The 17,992-nt window shown below is 44.3% G+C and overlaps 3 protein-coding genes across 4 annotated transcripts in view; 2 read left to right on the top strand and 1 right to left on the bottom strand.

The window, feature by feature from the left end:
- Positions 1–17,992, bottom strand: part of LOC132905053 (uncharacterized) — a 142,155-nt gene that overhangs the window by 80,400 nt on the left and 43,763 nt on the right. The gene's annotated exons all lie outside the window — the stretch shown is intronic.
- On the top strand, positions 14–3,839 carry LOC132905057 (adenylate kinase 8-like). The gene is made up of 9 exons (XM_060955984.1): positions 14–346; positions 423–533; positions 573–740; positions 801–897; positions 970–1,269; positions 1,632–1,777; positions 1,843–1,952; positions 2,026–2,197; positions 2,257–3,839. Exons 1-9 carry the CDS (start codon positions 260–262, stop codon positions 2,521–2,523), a joined length of 1,458 nt encoding a protein of 485 aa, XP_060811967.1. The 5' UTR covers positions 14–259; the 3' UTR covers positions 2,524–3,839.
- Positions 15,703–17,788, top strand: LOC132905265 (barH-like 2 homeobox protein). Of its 2 annotated transcripts, none has more exons than XM_060956417.1 (3): positions 15,703–16,148; positions 16,878–17,205; positions 17,280–17,788. In XM_060956417.1, exons 1-3 carry the CDS (start codon positions 16,082–16,084, stop codon positions 17,548–17,550), a joined length of 666 nt encoding a protein of 221 aa, XP_060812400.1. In that variant the 5' UTR covers positions 15,703–16,081; the 3' UTR covers positions 17,551–17,788. The 2 variants fall into 2 exon arrangements, with proteins under 2 accessions (XP_060812400.1, XP_060812398.1); XM_060956415.1 differs by having other exon boundaries at positions 15,710–16,148; positions 16,875–17,205.

Here is a 17,992-nt window from a genome sequence, read left to right as displayed (position 1 = left end):
AATTGATGTTTTATATAAACTACTGGAAAAAAAGTAAATTAATGTAAACAATGTAAGTGTCGTATTACTTTCTAAATGTAAAGTAGGTGAAAACAAGAAACTAATACACGATATGTTTATAATATATTGTTATAAATGGGAGAGGGGAAACAATTGAAGTAGATCTATTAGATACCATAAAAATTGTATCGACCTTTTATGATAAAATACAGCTAGATAGAAGTACGTCTTTTCAAACTCGAATATTTTAACATAAAAGATGACGGAAATAGAGAAGAATGCGCGTACCATTAACGCAAGATTTATGGCTTATATGGAGAAACATCGCTTATACGAACTGTTTTACGTAAATAACCTCCATATCACAAATATATCCGATAATACAATTTTATCAAAATCTTACAAAAACGAAACGTATATAGGAAATAGCAACTCAATTAATGATTCAAAAACCTGAAGATCATCTTGTATTTATGAAGCAATATCTTCAACTTGCTGCTAAAAGACTCAATGTTCCTAACATTATCCTTATCGCACCTGCGAACTTTGGTAGATAGAATTATCTTAGATAGACTTCTTCGTTTCGCTATTTTAAAACTTATTTGCTTGAATTGAAAAGAAAAAAGAAAAAATATTTCATACGGACAGATAGAATGGCCTTAGCTAATGTTCTTCACGAAGAATTGGGTGTACATCCTTTAACCTTGAAAGATCTTCGTAAAGCTTGCCCTCAGCATGATGTAAGCGAAAGCATTCACAGTTTTGCTTTATCTTTTCGAGAAATGAATTTTCCCTATTAGGACGATTGTCGGTGCGAGGAATCGGAAGATCTTGCATATGCAATGAAACAAATTTTACAACGCGGAACTTTTCATGAAAGTGGATGGCTATTAGTCGGTAATACATTACACACGTGTAGATTTAAAAAGATGGAATACCTAAAAAATTGTCCTTTGGCTTGTCCCATAGACTTACCAAGAACGAAAAAAGAAGCACAAATATTCCAGCGTACCGGAATAATACCAACGCATGTGATACAACTTATAGTTTCAGATGACAATGGTACAACTACGAAGAATGGTATATCTCTAAATTCGATAAATTTACATAATTTTCCTATTTTAGAAAACTGGCGAAATATTTGCACAGATGCATTCGCTTGCTGTGAAACATGTAATCCTACAGACACAGAGAAAAATATAAAAAATCGTCGTTACTTGAAAAATTGTCGGGGCTTATTGGAAACGTACAAGCATTGTTTAATAGTTAGTTAAACCTTTAAAAAGAATTTGTGTCTGTAATTAAATTTATAATACTTGTGCTTTTATGTCGACGAATAGTGAAAGTACAATTGTTGACTTGAAAAAAAAAAAAAAAAATTGATTTCAAGGCAGTCGAGGTAGGTATCAGGTCCATCGACGAACTTGGGAAAGATTGTGCAAAACTGGCAAAAACAAGGAAACATTGTGGAGCACCGTCGCTTTTTCGCATTGCGCTTATTGGATTTAGGGGATCTGGTTGCACTACGTTGGCAAAATATTTGGCCGAACGATTCAATCTTGTTCATAGTACTACCTTTATTTTACAGCCTATTTTAGCTTCGCATTGCTCGATAACTCGTTACAAGTTGTAAACGTTATCATCTATTTTAGTCGATTACGATTATATCGCAGAACAGGCACGCTTACAACAAAATTCTTTGGGAGAAATGCTTCGATTATTCGAGTACAAATGGGGAGAAAGACCCAAGCCTGAAATTAGGATTCAAATCGTCGAAGTACGATAAAATTAATGACTAAATGTATCGAGTCAACAACCGTGTTATAATGTTATTATTTTCAGAAACACATATCCGGATACGAGTGTTTAAAAAGGGGCTGGGTTTTAACTGGATACCCAAAAACTGTAGAAGATTTTAAACTGTTAGATTTGAATCCTACGCCTCCAAATAGGTAAAAAAGCGAAAGAAATGTTCAAAGCTGAAGAAGTTTGTGAAAATTTTGTTCGGCGTGTTATATATTTTAGAGTAATATTTGTGGAAGCGAGTGGTGATATTTGCAGAGAAAGACTGCTTAATCGTAGATACAATATCGTCACTGGAAGCAAGCACATTTTGTCGACAGCAAATTATGCCGTTAACGATGATTGCAAATTAGGTGTACATCCCAGAGACTTCAGACTAATCGTAGAACGAGATGTAAGAACGCCGCTTCTATTTTTAACGCGTCTATGATTTTAATTGCCGAAAAATTACAGCTTCAAGAGTACGAAGAGAATGCGATCGACATGATGGAGTATGCAGGTGAATCCGCGATAAAAATCGATGGAAACGAGGAAGAAAGGATCGTCCGAGAAAAGGTAGAAGCGAGTATAATGCGTCCAATTCCACCCTGGTATTCGAGGGTGCCGAGACCTTCACCTGTGATCGACCCCATGAGCAACGAATTTGACCCGGATGACGAGCCCGACTCCAGCGTGTTTGATAATATACGTGGCCCCGAGCCGACATATACTTTTATCTAACTTATAGCTGTCGACCCTACTCTACCTTCCGTAAGGGTAGAAAACGGGATACTTCTAGTGCATCCTGTTATCCTAGTACGCGGAGCATCTTATTTCCACAACATCACACCATTTCCACGATGCCATGTATGGATTTTTTAATACGTATAACTACTTTTGTTACTTTTCTTGTTTAAATTACGGTGCAAAGAATTATCGATATAAGTAAATTTCGATAGAAAATTTGAGAAATACAGCTACTTACTCGTATTTCCTTACAATAATCTTTATGCTAATAAACTTTGGCGACGTCCTTCGATATTATTATTTGCTCTGCGAGTAGTAGGATCAACGATCACGCAGACTGTAGACGATACGTCAAGCTGTTTGCTTGGGAATCGCACCACGGATAGTATATCGACGTGGAAGTGAACAGTGTTTCGTCAAGAAAAGAATACAGTATATAGTTGAATTAAGGATATCACGCGCCTACATTAACAAGGATAATTGCCTCAAACGCGAAGCATATTTCCGGATCAAGGGTGTATAGAGTGGCATAGGTCGCAACATGATCGCAGAATGTACGCAGGACTTGTTACGAACGATGAAATCCTGCTTACTTTGCTCAGCAGTTACTAAGACCTTTGCCGTTTTCAGGAGAAATTTGCCAAATTGCGTACTTGACGCCTTTATCTTCATATCGGCAGAACGCGATGTACGTGTTCTACTTATTATCGAGATATTCGCGATAGCTAATTGCGAACCTAAGCATTGGTCGTTCATCGCGTTATTGGAAGTACGATCCAACGAAACATTCTTGCTATTTTATTCAAAGGATAAATATATTTGTACTGTATGATTTACTTTTGCATAAAAGTAGAATTCACCGTTACAACGACTTCTTTGATTTAAACTTGGTTAAATTAAAAATTCGACGGTTCAGTTATCGATCGGAACTGATTTCAGTAGAACTACGTACAACCCGGAAGTAAAGAGGAAACTTGGGTCGAGGAAAGTAGAGTCGGCTGGAGGTAAAATGCAAGGAAATGCCGCGTAAATGTTGGAAGCGATATTCCAGTGTAAAATATGTTTTTTAAGTATTGAAATAATCGTAAACCGAGAGGGGAAGAACGTCTTTGTGACTTTGAAATTTTAGAAAGTAACCGATCAATGTTTATTCTCCGTTTTATCGATGATACGAAATGATCCTAGGCTTATTTTCTGCAAGTTCTTGAAGTAGTTGATCTAGTTTAATTAACATAAATATTATATTTTATCAAGTATTAATCCTATCTACTTATACTGGATAGGATGTCTATAAGCTTTAGGTCTACTGGTACTAGTATATCGATCATCCTTGAAAAATTGCTTTAATATAATATCTCCCACATCGAACGAAAGACAATCGCGTAAAGAAGAAGGATCCCAGGCAATTATTAGAAGTACTTCAAAAGACGAAATAAGCTCGAGTATCAGGACAGAAGAAAGCACACGAGACACGACAGGATCACCTGTATCCTCGATATCCATATCACGTGCATTATCCTACTTGGACATCTGCAACCCTATACCCATATGGATATTCCGAGTATGCGTCGAACATCGAGTGTGTACTACGCGATCACCATACATATACAGAAACATTTTTTTTTTCGCTGGTATTACAGATGCATTAGGCTCGCATAACATCGCAACGATCTTCCCATCGAACTAATCAAATCCATTAGCCCTATCTTTCAATCCGCTCGCAAAATATCCTTCGGTCCTTTCGAAATATTCGTTTAAAAGTCTTCACGCGATAGTAAATAATTATCGTTGGTTGTCATTTTTAAAGACGACATAGTCCCGAGAGCTCATCGCCGTCCATTACCATTCACCACGAATAAGAAAATACGTACGCCATAGATACGTCGCGTTCGTCAACGTGACGACACGTGTTTATATCTTACAAATATCCAATCGCACTAGGATATCATGCGAACAGTTATTTCGGGGCTGAATCGATCCCCTTGGAGATCAATCGACGAGCTTGCTCGAGTTTCCAAACTCCGTAAGCATTCCGTCGATCAGGACTCTATATAAGACGAAATTTTCTCTCGGTCGATCAAACGGAAGGATTCTTCCGCGTTCAAGGAAGCGCAACATCCCTCGAGACTCGTCAATGTCCTGTCACTCGTCAACTGCGTGGCGCCAGAAGCATTCGCGGCACCAGGACTGCATAACCGCGGAAAGGGATTCCCACGAACCTCCGGGACCTCGAATCTAGGGATGGACGCGTATTCCGCTCCAGCTAGAATACCAGGACGCTAGTAACAATTCACCATCGTGGACGTTGTTCTCGTGTTTTTGCGCAGTTTCTAGAAGATTAATCGCGTAGGAATTTAAGAAAACGTCGCAGAAGATTCGTTCGAAATAAGGAGCAACATTTGAAATCGTCAATTGGTTTAAATATCTATTCGCGATGTTAAACGCAGAAAACGTATTAATTTAACGTCTCGGAAGAAGAAGAATGGGAACGAGACGCAAGATACCGCGTTTCTTCTTCGTTCGACTTTGTTACTTTTTCATCGAACATATCCCGCCTTCTATACATCTTAATTTCGCCTGTGTATCACAGGCGATCATAAAACGAGTGGCGCGTGCTGCCGAAAAAAATTCCAGATATTCGGATGGATTTCCGATAACAGACAACACGTCTATATGTACACAGTGTATATAGCACGCTACTCCGTGGCCACCCTTGAATGAAACAAATATTGATTCGCTTCGCGAATCGGCGGCTCGCAAAATTCCCTGTTTTTCGTACCATTAATGTTTCGAACGAGTGCCTAGAATTCTGAATTTTTTTAGAGGATGAGCGGAACGATCGGTTCGGTGGTCGTTGTACAGAAAAAAGTGCTTGGTAAATTCTGAAAGGGTTTAAATGAAAGTTCTATTGGATGGTAGCTTTCGCGGAGATTGCAAGCAGACGAGTTAACGTCAAAGCGTACACGCCGAGTCGCACACCAGGATACCAGCCGCAAAGCGGAGACACGCGTTTCTATTACTCAACCACTCGTAATCGATCGAACAGGCTGATCTTTAGCCGATCCGCTATTTTTATTTCAGACTTCTTCCCCGAGATATATACCGCGTAATTGATTCAAGACCGTTCGAAATTCGTTGGATCGCCGCAAGGATGTAATCACTGTGACGGACAACCGCGGTATTTCATTTCCGTAGAATCAAGTTTTGTCTAAGATGCGCGAATTTTTAAAACAACCTTTTTCTCAACAAATTCACTAAACAATGTCAACCACTTTATTTCTACTTGCAACGTCGGTGAGTTGCAAGTTGTAAAAATACCGTTGATTCAATTTTTAAAGAAAACTCGTGGCAACGTTAACGATGACTCGGCGCAAAGGGTGTAACGGTATCATACCCTCGAGCGTGCCTAGTAATTATCTCTGCTAAAAAAAAAAAAAAAAAAAAAGTTGGTGGACGATGTTCCACGAGCACCGATATAGCTAAAAGTATCACCGAGTTATCGCTCAAAAGAAACAATGTTCGCTGCCTCTTAAAACCCGGCAGCCTCTGGGCGTTTAAGTCCTCAAACCGTTCTAATTGAGGTTCCTCCTCGTTACCGCGAAAGAGTTACCGGAAACAATGGTTGGAACAAGTAGATGACAATTGCACGTAGCAAGCAAGCATCCTCCCTAACAAAAGCGTGCCTACCGGTCCTCGTTTTGGCTATCTCTCTCCGTCTCCTTCTTACTTCTCGTCTCCGCTATTGTTCCCTTGCTACCGCAACGAGCGTCAGCGTCAGGTAACGAGTAACGAAGCGTCCTTCGTGCCTCTCGAGATATCGAGACAGCTAGCCCGAAACGTTCTCTCGAATACCGGATAAGAGTAAACCTCTAGAAAACAACCGCGACAAGACCACCGAAGATTAAGTCGTTGGAAAACCACGCGAACGCTTTTCCATGTGAAACGTTTAGTTCTTCGAATTTTCTTCATCGATCGGGCTCGTTCTTTCTTTGGTAGATATGGAACGTAAAATTCAGACACGTGTACGAAGAAAGCGATCGCCGCTTCACGAGTGTTCCTAAGATTCGGCACTTACGAGACTACTTACGAGCGGCGACAGACCATCTTGCGATCTCAACGAAATTTTCCACGTCGATGTCGTTACGCCTTTATTGATAACGATCGGACGCGAATCAAACGTTTTCCAATTAACTCTGTTTATCTACTAAGTCTTAGCGTTCGATAGCTATTTTCGAGAGCCATTATAATCGACCGGCTGTATCGCGGCAATTTATAGACAACGCTCGTAACGCGAAAGCAACCGAGTATCCGTGCAATTACCGGCGAACATCCGTAATTATTTTAATGATCGCCACGAATCGATAGCATCGAAAGTCTGGCCGACGAGTTTCGATTTACGAAACTAATTTAATTAGTGCTTTAAGCGCGATGCACACGGTCGCAGATAGTAGAAGGGCGATGGTTACCGGCGAGCGAGGTGTCGAGGATACGGAGGTCAGGCTTTCACGATAAAGCCATTAACGGTACAATTAGCCGTACGCTGAAATTTTTAATAGAGAAGCGAGCTCCGTGAAAAGATTTCTACCTAATTTGGCGAGAAAGGGTGAAAGAACGAAGGAAATGGGAAATCCTCGGGTCGAACGCGGTAGAGACAGAGGAGCCCGTGGAATTGCACGGAAGAAAGGAAAAAAACGAGCCGAAGCCGACTACGCGGAGAGTTACTCGCCTCTCATTTTGCTCGAGTGCACTCGCGAACGGGGAAACATTTCAATTAATTACTGCGTAATTAAAATATGAAAAAGTAGTCATTACCCCGCGTTTCCACGTCGGTTACTTGGACAACTTTCCTGCTTGTCGCTCCCCTTTCCCTGATCCTTTCCGGTCTTTCCTTTCGTTCTCCTCGGCATCCATTCGGCAAGAATCGCTTCATCTTCCTTCCGACACGTTTGTTTCTCTCGTCTTTCGTCGCCCTCCTCCTCGTCCCACCCTTTCCGCGATCCTGACTTTCGGATATTTCATTCTCCCATTTCATTTTCCCGACACAGATAATCCGCGGGCGAGCGCGCTCGCGCGAGTGTCGCGTCCTCGTCATCACGGGCATTAATTATGCACGTGTCAGGTAACCTCCGAGTGGTTACCGGGTAAGCAGCTTGCTAGACGCGCGCCGTGTGCATCGTGTACATGCAGAAGTAAACACTTTTCCGAGACGTACTCACGCTTGACCCGTCACCGACGAACTCTTCGTCGACGATCCCGAGGCGATCTAACCGCGTCGCGTCATCTTGCCTATAAGGTTCTCGTAGAAAAACGCCAAGTTTTTCCAAGAAAAATGTAACCGATCGAAGTACTCTTTGGTCAGCCGATTAGAAAAATTGCAACGAATGGTCAGCGGCTCGTTCGGTAGCGGCACGGTGGACTAAGCAAACCACCGACCGAAGGGGATCGGAATATCTCGATCTTATTCAACCTATCTCTTGACTCGTATCCCGCAAAGGTAAACAGAATGGCGCGAGTGGTAAATCGTAAAAAGTGAAAGATCGCATCGACTACGCATCGAAACGTGGAAAATCGGTGTTTATTCGCGTATGCGTGTATACGAACCGAGACACGGAAGAGCGCGTTTGCATGGTATTCTGTTGCAACATAATAGCATCGAGCAAAAGGGGTCGAGCTGTTGCGGATGTGAAAATAAGCCTTAATCCGTTGTGTTAGCCCTGCCGTGAGTAGATCGCTCGTTCCGGAGAAACAGGAGTGGCTCGGTCGACGAGCCCCCGCCTGCTACACGGTGCTAACTTTTCAATCTCGGTCGAATAATCCGTCGGAAAGCCCCGCGGTTACCTCGGCAACGATCTGGCCTCTCATTGGCCCGTCGGTATTCTACCGACTCTCTCTCCCCTCTTCTCTTCACCCTTCTCTCTATCTTCTTCCAGGCTACCCTGCTGTTATCCATCTTTCGTTCCATCACCCTCTTCTAGCGATGGGACTAATTCCATTAGCGTTTGCAACCTCGTTGTCACCACCGATAGTGTCACCACCTTCGGCGTAACGCTCTTTCTCGCGTAACCTCATCCAATGAGAATTAGGATAAAAAGTTGCTCTTACGTTGTAAAAATATACCACCTGGATCGTCTAAATCTCCAAGAAATACGATCGTCGAGGAAATCGCGAACGCTTCAAATTTCTCTGAAATCGAACGAGATTCTACGTCAAAATGTACTCCAAACGTCACCAAATACTATTGCAAATACCATTCGCAAAGTCCATGTTACTCGCGAGAATGTCGCATCCATCGCTATCCCTTTCTCCCTTAATCTATTTCGCTTCGACTTTCTTCGCCTGTCTCTTTTCAGCATCTGGTATTTTACCTATCTTCTGCTGCCTGGGCGCTTCGTCTCTGTTCGCCGTGTTAGCATCCATTCGTCTCCGTTGGAGCTTCCTCTCTCGGCTTCTCACGGCGTTTCGCTGACTCTCTCCGCAAACTGCAAAGCCACCCCCTCCGTTGGTACATACCTAACCTTTAGTCACTGGTTCTCCTTGCTTCTACCGACCGGCACTCCCCGGCGCACTTAGCCCCGTGGTTAACTTCAATGAGCGGATAACAAGCCACCCCTCGACTTTGCCCTGTAATATTCGCTCGTATAAATGGACCCGCGGCTTTGTCAAATCAACTGTCGCTTGTAAACAAGCAACCCTCTCACGGCATCGATGCTTGCCGCGCGAATCCACACCGTCTTCGTGGTATCTTCGCGACGCCCTCCCGACGCGACTTTAGTGCCCATTGCCAAGCGCCGTTTCTCCTTTGAAACCGTTTCCTAAAGATCCGAGATTCGACCTAGGACAGTCGCCTAGCCGCTTTAGTCGTTTTTCTCCTCCCGTTCTTTTCACCTTTTCCATTTCACTGGTTTCGAGATCGCCGCCGAAACTAGGTGCTATGAATCGAACGAACGATGGGAATTATCGGAGAAGAGTGTTCTCCCTAATACGTTTGAATGCGATCCGAGCACGAAGGATTATCGAACGATTCGAGCTATTTTCCCTATCTTTTGATACGCGAAATTAACGAACGATTCGAGGACCCGTACGAAAATTCACGGATTATTAATTTAAAGAGAAGAATTTTCTTCGTTTAATACCACGTGACGACGAATTATTCGTATTCGTTGCCGGTCTCGCGAGAGCATTCTCGTTTAATTCCTTAACGAGAACGCGGACGGTTTCGCTGGAATCTCGTTACAACGAGAGAAACGGGGGATGTTCTCCCGGCATCGAGGGACGTTCTGCGTCGTCTCGCCGAGTCCCGAGCATTACCGTAACGTAAACGAGCCAATCAGCTGTCTTTGTGCCGGCAATCATCCTTTGATTACACGGCACTTAACTCGAAAACAGGGTCGCGATTCTATCGGACGATCATTTTCGTCTTTGACAAAATAGCAGGGGCTTTGGATAAATCGCGTAAAAGCAACTATCCTTGAAATAACTCGTGCACGAGCTTAACTTGGCAACTAGAAACGAAGTAAGCTCGTTAAAAAGCGTTACGAAGGTTAACTCGTCTTGTTCTTTACACGTCCTTGAATCTATGCAAATGCGAAGGAACGGCGAGCGCGAGGAAAAAGTTCTCGCCGAAATAATAATCGTTGCCGTAGGCTGGAAAAAAAGAGGATTTTTGTGCTCGATGGAATCGCGGCGTTCGCCATGGAAACACACGCGTCGAAACTCGAAAGTGGCCATGGGGTAAGAGTGCCTTGTACGAGGCACTGAAGAGTCCGCAGTTATAGGAGGCGAACAAACAGGGCCGCCTTTCAATCGTAATTGGAACCGCGGGAGCCTGACCAACGTCCGTGTTCAAGCACTCTTTTTCCCATAACCATCATTCTTCGAGAGTGTCTCCTGCTCTGCGCGAAAGAAGAAACACAATAGGCTGTATACCCAGCCACGCAATTCTGCCGAATTTTCCCCCGTATACTTCGACAAACTTTCCAATTGTTTCTACTTAGCGACTCGACGATACGACGTTTCTTGATCAACTTCTCAAATTACCGATCTTCAACGACTTCGCAAAGGATACAAATTCGGCAAGACTAATTAAGCAAACTACGATACGTAGGAGTACTCGTTTGAAGCAACGATTATACCTTGCTAAGAAAATATGTAGTATCTTGTATTCGTGTTCACGTTTAATGTAACAGAAAGGCGGGTAAATCGCCGAGCTTCTGATTCTTCTTTTTGTCTCTGAAATAACGCGCCTCGGTGTCTCGGAAACGTTGCGGAGCGTTGTTAGCGAAAGACGTATAGAAACGATAAGAAGCGGCTGAAAAGGAGGGTATATAAATAAATGCTGATACGTTGGAGGAGAAACGAGAACGTATACACCGAGCCCTTTTACTGTCTTTAATCCATGGTCTCGTAGAAATGGACCAAGCAAATACACTCTACCGTCTTTCATCTTCCCTTTTATTCGCGTACATTTTTTCTCGAGAGGAAAACACCACGAGAATCAGTCTTTATACCATTGGTCGAGCAGCTTAAGAATCGACCGTTCTTGCGATTTAAAAAAGATGCTCGAGCAGGAAAAAAGAAAGATATCGACGGTAAAACACGCCGGAAGCAAGGCAGATCCGATACGTGGAAACATCGAAGCATCGAAGCATCGAAACATCGAAACATCGAAACATCGAAGCATCGAGTAGAATTGTTAGTCGCTATAAACAGAGTCGTTCGTTTCGATCACACCCTTTTCTTTCTGAATGGAAAACGAGCTGGCTTCCCTCTCGTTTTTCGCGAATACGGCACTGGACGATGCTGCTCCGCGCGCAGAATATTCAGATCGACAGTTATATTCACACGCGTGGTCGCACCTCAATGGATTTTGCTTTTCCCGCGATTGTTAACGATTTCGAAGCCCTCGCGGCATCGTGGTTTTGATCCACCAACCCCTTCTACCCCTCCCATCCTGGACTCGCGACTCGCTCTTCGGCTCTCACTGTTCTAAATCGCTTCACCGTGATCCCCTTCAATGCTTTTTTTATCCGTATTTACCAATTCGTCTCGACTCGATCGCGACTATCTATTATTGATAATCATTCGAACTCGGTAACCTTCGCCGGATAAAACTTCGCTTCGTCTCGCTCGCGCCAACTTGATTCACACTCGCGCACCTTCCACGGCAACAAAACCTTTTCTCGAATAATTACGACGCTTTGTTCTCCCCGGCGCATCCGATATTGTGTGAAAAGTAATCGACGCGCGAATTTTAGTAGATAAGTAGGCTCTCGTACGAAGACACAAGAAACTTTTTATTAAATACTATCGGGAAATAAAAGAAGATGAAAGAGATTACGTTTTATCGTATTGTAACGGTAAAACTTTATTCTTACGATAGATTCTGATATCACGGAAACATGATCGAAGCAACACGTTGGTATCAAAAATTATCGAATCGTAAGTGCGCCACTAGGTAACGCGGACTCTTAAGCCCGAATAAATTTTTCTCGTAAGTAGTCGTTTCATTGGTTTCATATTATGTACGAATTCGTTGAGAGAACAAGCGTACTTGCTTCGGCAAGTACGTGTACCAGACAAAGATAATTAAATAGAAGTCAATAAGTGATTACAAAAAAGGTATACATAGATAAATTATGCAGATAAATGCGAGTAAAATGAGGAAAACGTAATGTAATTTTCTTCCGTCGAGGAGAATGGAATATTTAAGAAATCTTCTTAATTCATAATTTTACTTCTTTCTTACATCTAGATCCCCCGCATATTTTCTCGCATCCTGCGTCCCGTTATTTACTCGTATACGACGGCTCGTTCATAAAAGTCGTAGCACAGCACTGCCAGTCTGGTATAAGTTGCTCTTTTGTTATTTATTAAATTTATATATTGTATATAGATGCATACGTACATATACGTTTATCTAAAAACCGTTATTTTCCTCTTTGTAATACAATACCGTTCGATGGTATTTTATTTAATAATTACCCTTAGTTTTATCAATGATCCAATGTTTACAATCCATCTCTATCTTTTTTGCTTTTATTGTCACAGTACAAATCCTTACGAGCCACCGCTGTTAATGTACATATCACGAGTTTAAATACGCGTATTGAACCCACTCGGTATTAACGATTATTATCGTACGCTCGTCGGATTTACGCTTTAATACCAAAATGAACGTAAGTCGTCACACACGCTAGGTTATATTTAGTCTTAAATTACGCATACATCGCCAAAAGTATTTGATTCAGCATCGTAGTAATAACAACGTAGGACTTTTATTTTTCCTAATTTGTACCATACCAAAGACTAGTTATGTAATTCCCGTGCTGTATCGCATAACCAAACGTTAAGAGCACAATACGATACTTCAGTGCTGGAGTACTTTGTCTAGCGTATAAGGTTTTTGTTCGTTAACTTTTGTTCGTTATTTTTATTGCAAATAGCATTATGTTTTTCTTTTTTTTTTTTTTCTTGACAGGATAAACGTTCGTTTTCGAACGAAGAAGATATACCGTAATTAGAAAGATTCGGTACGTGCATATCGTATATGCGACGATACATTCGATCGGGGAGATCGACGATCGAGGAAATCTTGAAACGTCGTTTCACCTTTTTTACAATTTCTATGACGCATCTTTCTATTTCTATTAGACGATGATACACTTTTTATCAATAAATCTATATTTATTTTTATACCATTGTACACACATAATGATACGTATTACGAGATTAAACGAATCAAAGCGTATTATTTGCTATATAATAATACCTATTATGTACGTCGTTCATTAGGTAATCTTGATACACAGCGGGAGATGTAATTTAACGTGTTTCTATCTGTAATCTGTGATCGTTCCCCCACAAGATCGGAAAGACAAATTCACCCCGAATGGAATCCTATTTGTCCAACGCAGCCAGAGGTGGCTGCATCCAGATGAAATTGCGAGTCCCAAAGGGGAACAAATATTGCAAATTACCGATAACAATCAGCCGACAAGGGGCGGTGATTTCGAGGTAATTCGAATCAAACCCTCCGCTCTAATTTCCATTGATTTATTTCCGTTGTCTAAATCGCGACAGATGCGATCAACCGTGCTACTCTCTTGGCGCAAGAAATTACTCGGTTAAAATTTATATAGTGCCTCGTTAATCACACATACACGGACATACGCGTGCATATAATCGACGACACAGTTTCAGATTCGATAATTAACACCTGCGAAGCGAGATATCGGAGGAAACAGGGACGATTGTTATTCCGATTCGATCGGAGAAAGCTCGGTGTCGCGTTAAAAGTCGTCCCGCGAAGAGCCGCTAATCACCAAAATTGTCACGAGCATCTTTGTTTTCGCAGCTCAACGCCACTCGATTTATTCCGTCTTCATGCATTTATTCCGGCGTTTCCGCGATTCCGAGGTCCTTTTTCAGCGAGCAGCACGAAGAAGACGGCCAGCCGCTTTGCTGCCCCTTGAATTAATTCCCTGCATACGTTAATCTTAATGAATTCACAAACGCGCCCCATCGTGTCCGACTCTAGGGGCACATCGGCGAGGGTTCCGCTTACAGGTGCCAGCACGCAAACTCGAGGCCACGAGGCGAGCCATTAAAATACCAGCCTGTATACACGCCGACTCTCCTTCTTTCTGCACGTCGCATTTATGCGACGCCACGCGACGTCGCGTTGCCGAAAATTGCACGACCACCCCCCCTTCCTTCTAACGTTTCGTCACCGGTCGATGGACTAAATATTTATTTATACACTCGTTATAACGAGACCCCTTTCGGACGATAGAAAGAAAGAAAGGAAGAAAGAAGGAAAGAAGGAAAGAAAGATGACTTTAAACAAGATATCGCGATAGTTGTTGCGATTGAAAAGCACTGTGACTTATTAAAATTTATTTTTAACGAAATTACAAAGACGCGAAAGTGCATAGGAAAAGAGAGATCGAGGAGAGACGATGGAGGAGAGATTCGGGGAATTCGTTAATTAAGCAATGCGAAAGGAATAGAAGGTTGGCGTGCTATTTGCGGTTGTAAAAGGGCTGGCCGTGTACATAGGTGCGGCGCACCGCGTGTTTTTATTCTAGATCGACGAGAATTCAGCGTGGATGATTTTGCAGGACGCGAAATATTTAGGTATAGAAAGCAGTAGATGCGGGACCATAGAGTCGCAGGAATACCACAGGAAGATAAGTAGCGACGCGGTGAATAGACTAACGGGGCGCTGCAAAAGCCGAGAACGAAGAAAAGGGAGTGAAAGGGGATAGGCGGTGTCGAGGATTGGTGGTTTTATGCATCATGCATATTTACGCTCACATACTAGCTGTAGAAGATGACGAAGCGGGCCGGCGAGGGTTCGGCAAATTGCGAGCACCGTATTTATGCAAATGCCTGCGCATTCGCGTTGCACCTTGCGCCACCTTCTTTACCGATCTTTCAGCCAGCAAATTGACTTCGTTAGAATTTGCTCCGAATCTTGCTCGAATTCTATACGTTATCGGAGGAAAAAAGGAGCCACAACGGGAGAAGGAAGAGGGAAGGATAAAGTCAACGAATAAGCAGAGAAACCACGAAACTTAGATAGATGGAAATATCGCGTAGAGAAATGAAAAATCGCGTTGCCAGATTTGTTTGGGATTTTCTTTTTTGCGGGCAATGTTGAGTCGCGGCGCGGAAAAGCCAACGCCGGAAAAGGGAAAAGGGAGCGCAGAGAGAAGGCGAGAAAACGCGACCGTTAAGCCGCCTCCGGGGAGAACAATCGCGATATCGCGGCGAGCGACGCGTTCTCTATACCAGGAGAAACGTTTCACATCCAATTTGTTCCTCTCGTTTCGCGGTAATCGCTCGCCAATGACTTTCTGCCCCTCGTTCCCTCCTTTTCGGAGTTCGATGCTCGTCAGGCCGTACGCTTCTCACGAAGCGTGCACCGAGATCCTGCCACCCACGAAGCCCTTCGGTTCTCGTTGCACCTCGTCCGTGTGTTTCGTAAGGGTTGTCGCTGGAGCCAACCCCCTTTGCGCAAGCCGCTTTTCATCGACCAATCGACGTCGAGCAGTCGCGACTTCCACCCTTCGACGTCGAGTTAGCTCGACCAATCGGCTAGTCGCCGCGGATACGGTACGGGGGTGGCGTGGCGCTACCACCTCCAAAATGGCTGCGAAATCGCGCGAGCATTAGACAGTCCGTTCAAAATAAACGGGCGGATTAATTGGAGCGGGGTAGCGCGGGGCTTGTTCGACGCAACCCCAAGCCTAACTCGCGTGGTAACTCTTCCTCCACCCCCACCTTGATATTCAGCAACGTGCGCCTGTCATGGAGTATAACGACGATACCAGGCTCGGACAGGCACATCCGGTCATCCCCCGTGATCCTCGACGACGCAGAACGACGCCGAGCGTCTACACGTTAGCATGAAACTCGACTCGTCCGTAGCTGAGGTGTTCTCGCGCCGACAAACGATTCCGGCTCAGCTGGTTCGCGCGATTCTCTTCCTCTAAGCGGAATCGTTGTTTTCCACGGTCGTTTCGTTCGGTTTTCTCGTCGAGGTGTAACGATGCAGGAGCACAAGTCGTTTCTTATAAGGGATCTTCTGGGGGATGTTCTGTCCGAACGGGTGCACGGTGAGTTTAATCGTACAAATCGCCCCTTCTTCGGTCCATAGTGTCGTTCTTTAAATATCGTCTGTATACGTGGAATCTTTGCGTATAACGTATAAATAATCCCAACGTCTTTTTTCTTGCGCGATTTTTCTTCCAGAAAATCGAGATTTCTCGAAAAAAAAAAAAAAAAAAAAAAAATAAAGTAAGGAAGTTCGCAACGCGCCAACGAATCCCTGACTCGGTTCGAGGCTGAGCAATTAAAAAGTCAAGATTTTTATTGTACGCGATAGCGGTCGCGTGTCCTGTCGCCAGGATTCTCGTTACACGGTATCCCGCAGAGCGACTCTATTAATTTTAGCCAAGCGCCCCGACAGGGTAGCGCCCCATTATCGACGATCCTACAGATGGTCCGAGCTGCGGAAGGATTCGTTAGCTCTCGTTAGTGCGAATTTTCGTCGTTCGTCGTCGACGATTATCGCGTCCTGCTGCGTCTCGTCGCCTTTATTGGCCAATCACGATCGGACACCGACCGTTCTTGTAATTGAGATCGTTTACCGTTAACCAAAAGCAATCGCGATCGTTCGATCAGCCGAGGATTTGCTGCCATTGTTCGGGTAATAGGCTTTGAATCTATTTTTCGGCTAATGGGAACGCAGCGCAACGCAGATCCGACGAGATTGAATTGGATTTCGTGGAATTTAGTTCGTGTAACAACTGGCGCGTACAACTAAAGATACGTTATTTCAGAAGATTCGGAGGACGATTCTGCCGTACACTCGGATTCCGAGGACACGATCGACCCAGGAAGTAGCCCTTGCACTCGACTGGAGAGTCCTCCGCCGGCTCTGTCGCCATCGCCGGCACCAGCGACTTCCGGCAAGTCTTGCGGCACGACGAGCGGTCCTCCAAGCGGCAGAAAACCCAGAAGAAGGCGAACGGCCTTCACCCACGCTCAACTCGCTTATCTGGAACGAAAGTTTCGCTGTCAAAAGTATCTGAGCGTGGCGGATCGCAGCGACGTGGCCGACGCGCTGTCGCTGTCCGAGACGCAAGTGAAAACCTGGTACCAGAACAGAAGGTCGTTTTACTTTTACTTTTACTTTTACGGCTATCTCGTTCGACGATTCGTTAAAACGCAACCTTTTGCCACAGAACGAAATGGAAGCGACAGAACCAACTGCGACTGGAACAACTTCGACATCAAGCTACGGTGGAAAAGGAGCTGCTCGTGCGAGGAGTAGGACTCCATCATAGCAGCATAGACGCTTATTGTCCACCTTACAACGCTCAGACCCAAACGCAGGGTCATCCGCCTCCACCGCCACCGCCGCCAGCACCGTCCACCGCTTCCACGGCTGCGTTTCTCTCCACGGCCGCAGCCCTCTTCCGAAACGTCACTTACGTTCACGGATGTCCCCTTTAACCCGGCCGAACGCCGCGGTTTCAGGATCGTTTCTGCCTTCTGGCCGCCGGCGTCGGCAGCCCTTCCCTCTTCGAAACGTCCGTTTCGGACGATTCCGAACCACCGCTGGAACCACCATCGCCGATGGATCCGATCGGACCTCGATGTGCCCGAACTCCCGATCGTGAATCGCGATGGTTCGCCGCGGTCGCTGTTCTTTTCCGTCGAATTCTTCGGCCTGCGTTTCGCTACGTCGCACGTGCACGCGAAAAGAGTCTCGCGACCGCTAATTCGGTTGTATCTTGGTACAAAACATCGCGCGCTACTACCTCCGATACAGTGAAGTGCGCGTGAACCACGAAACGCGGATGTAACGCGCTTACCACGTTTCAGGAGTTCTTGGCGACTCCTGGGATGGAACTCTTCGAAGATTCCGTGCTCCGCTTTGGAGTTGTTTCTGACA

This window comes from Bombus pascuorum, chromosome 3 (assembly GCF_905332965.1).
Source record: "Bombus pascuorum chromosome 3, iyBomPasc1.1, whole genome shotgun sequence".
NCBI classification, from domain to species: domain Eukaryota; kingdom Metazoa; phylum Arthropoda; class Insecta; order Hymenoptera; family Apidae; genus Bombus; species Bombus pascuorum.
This window is presented reverse-complemented; position numbering and strand designations above follow the sequence as displayed.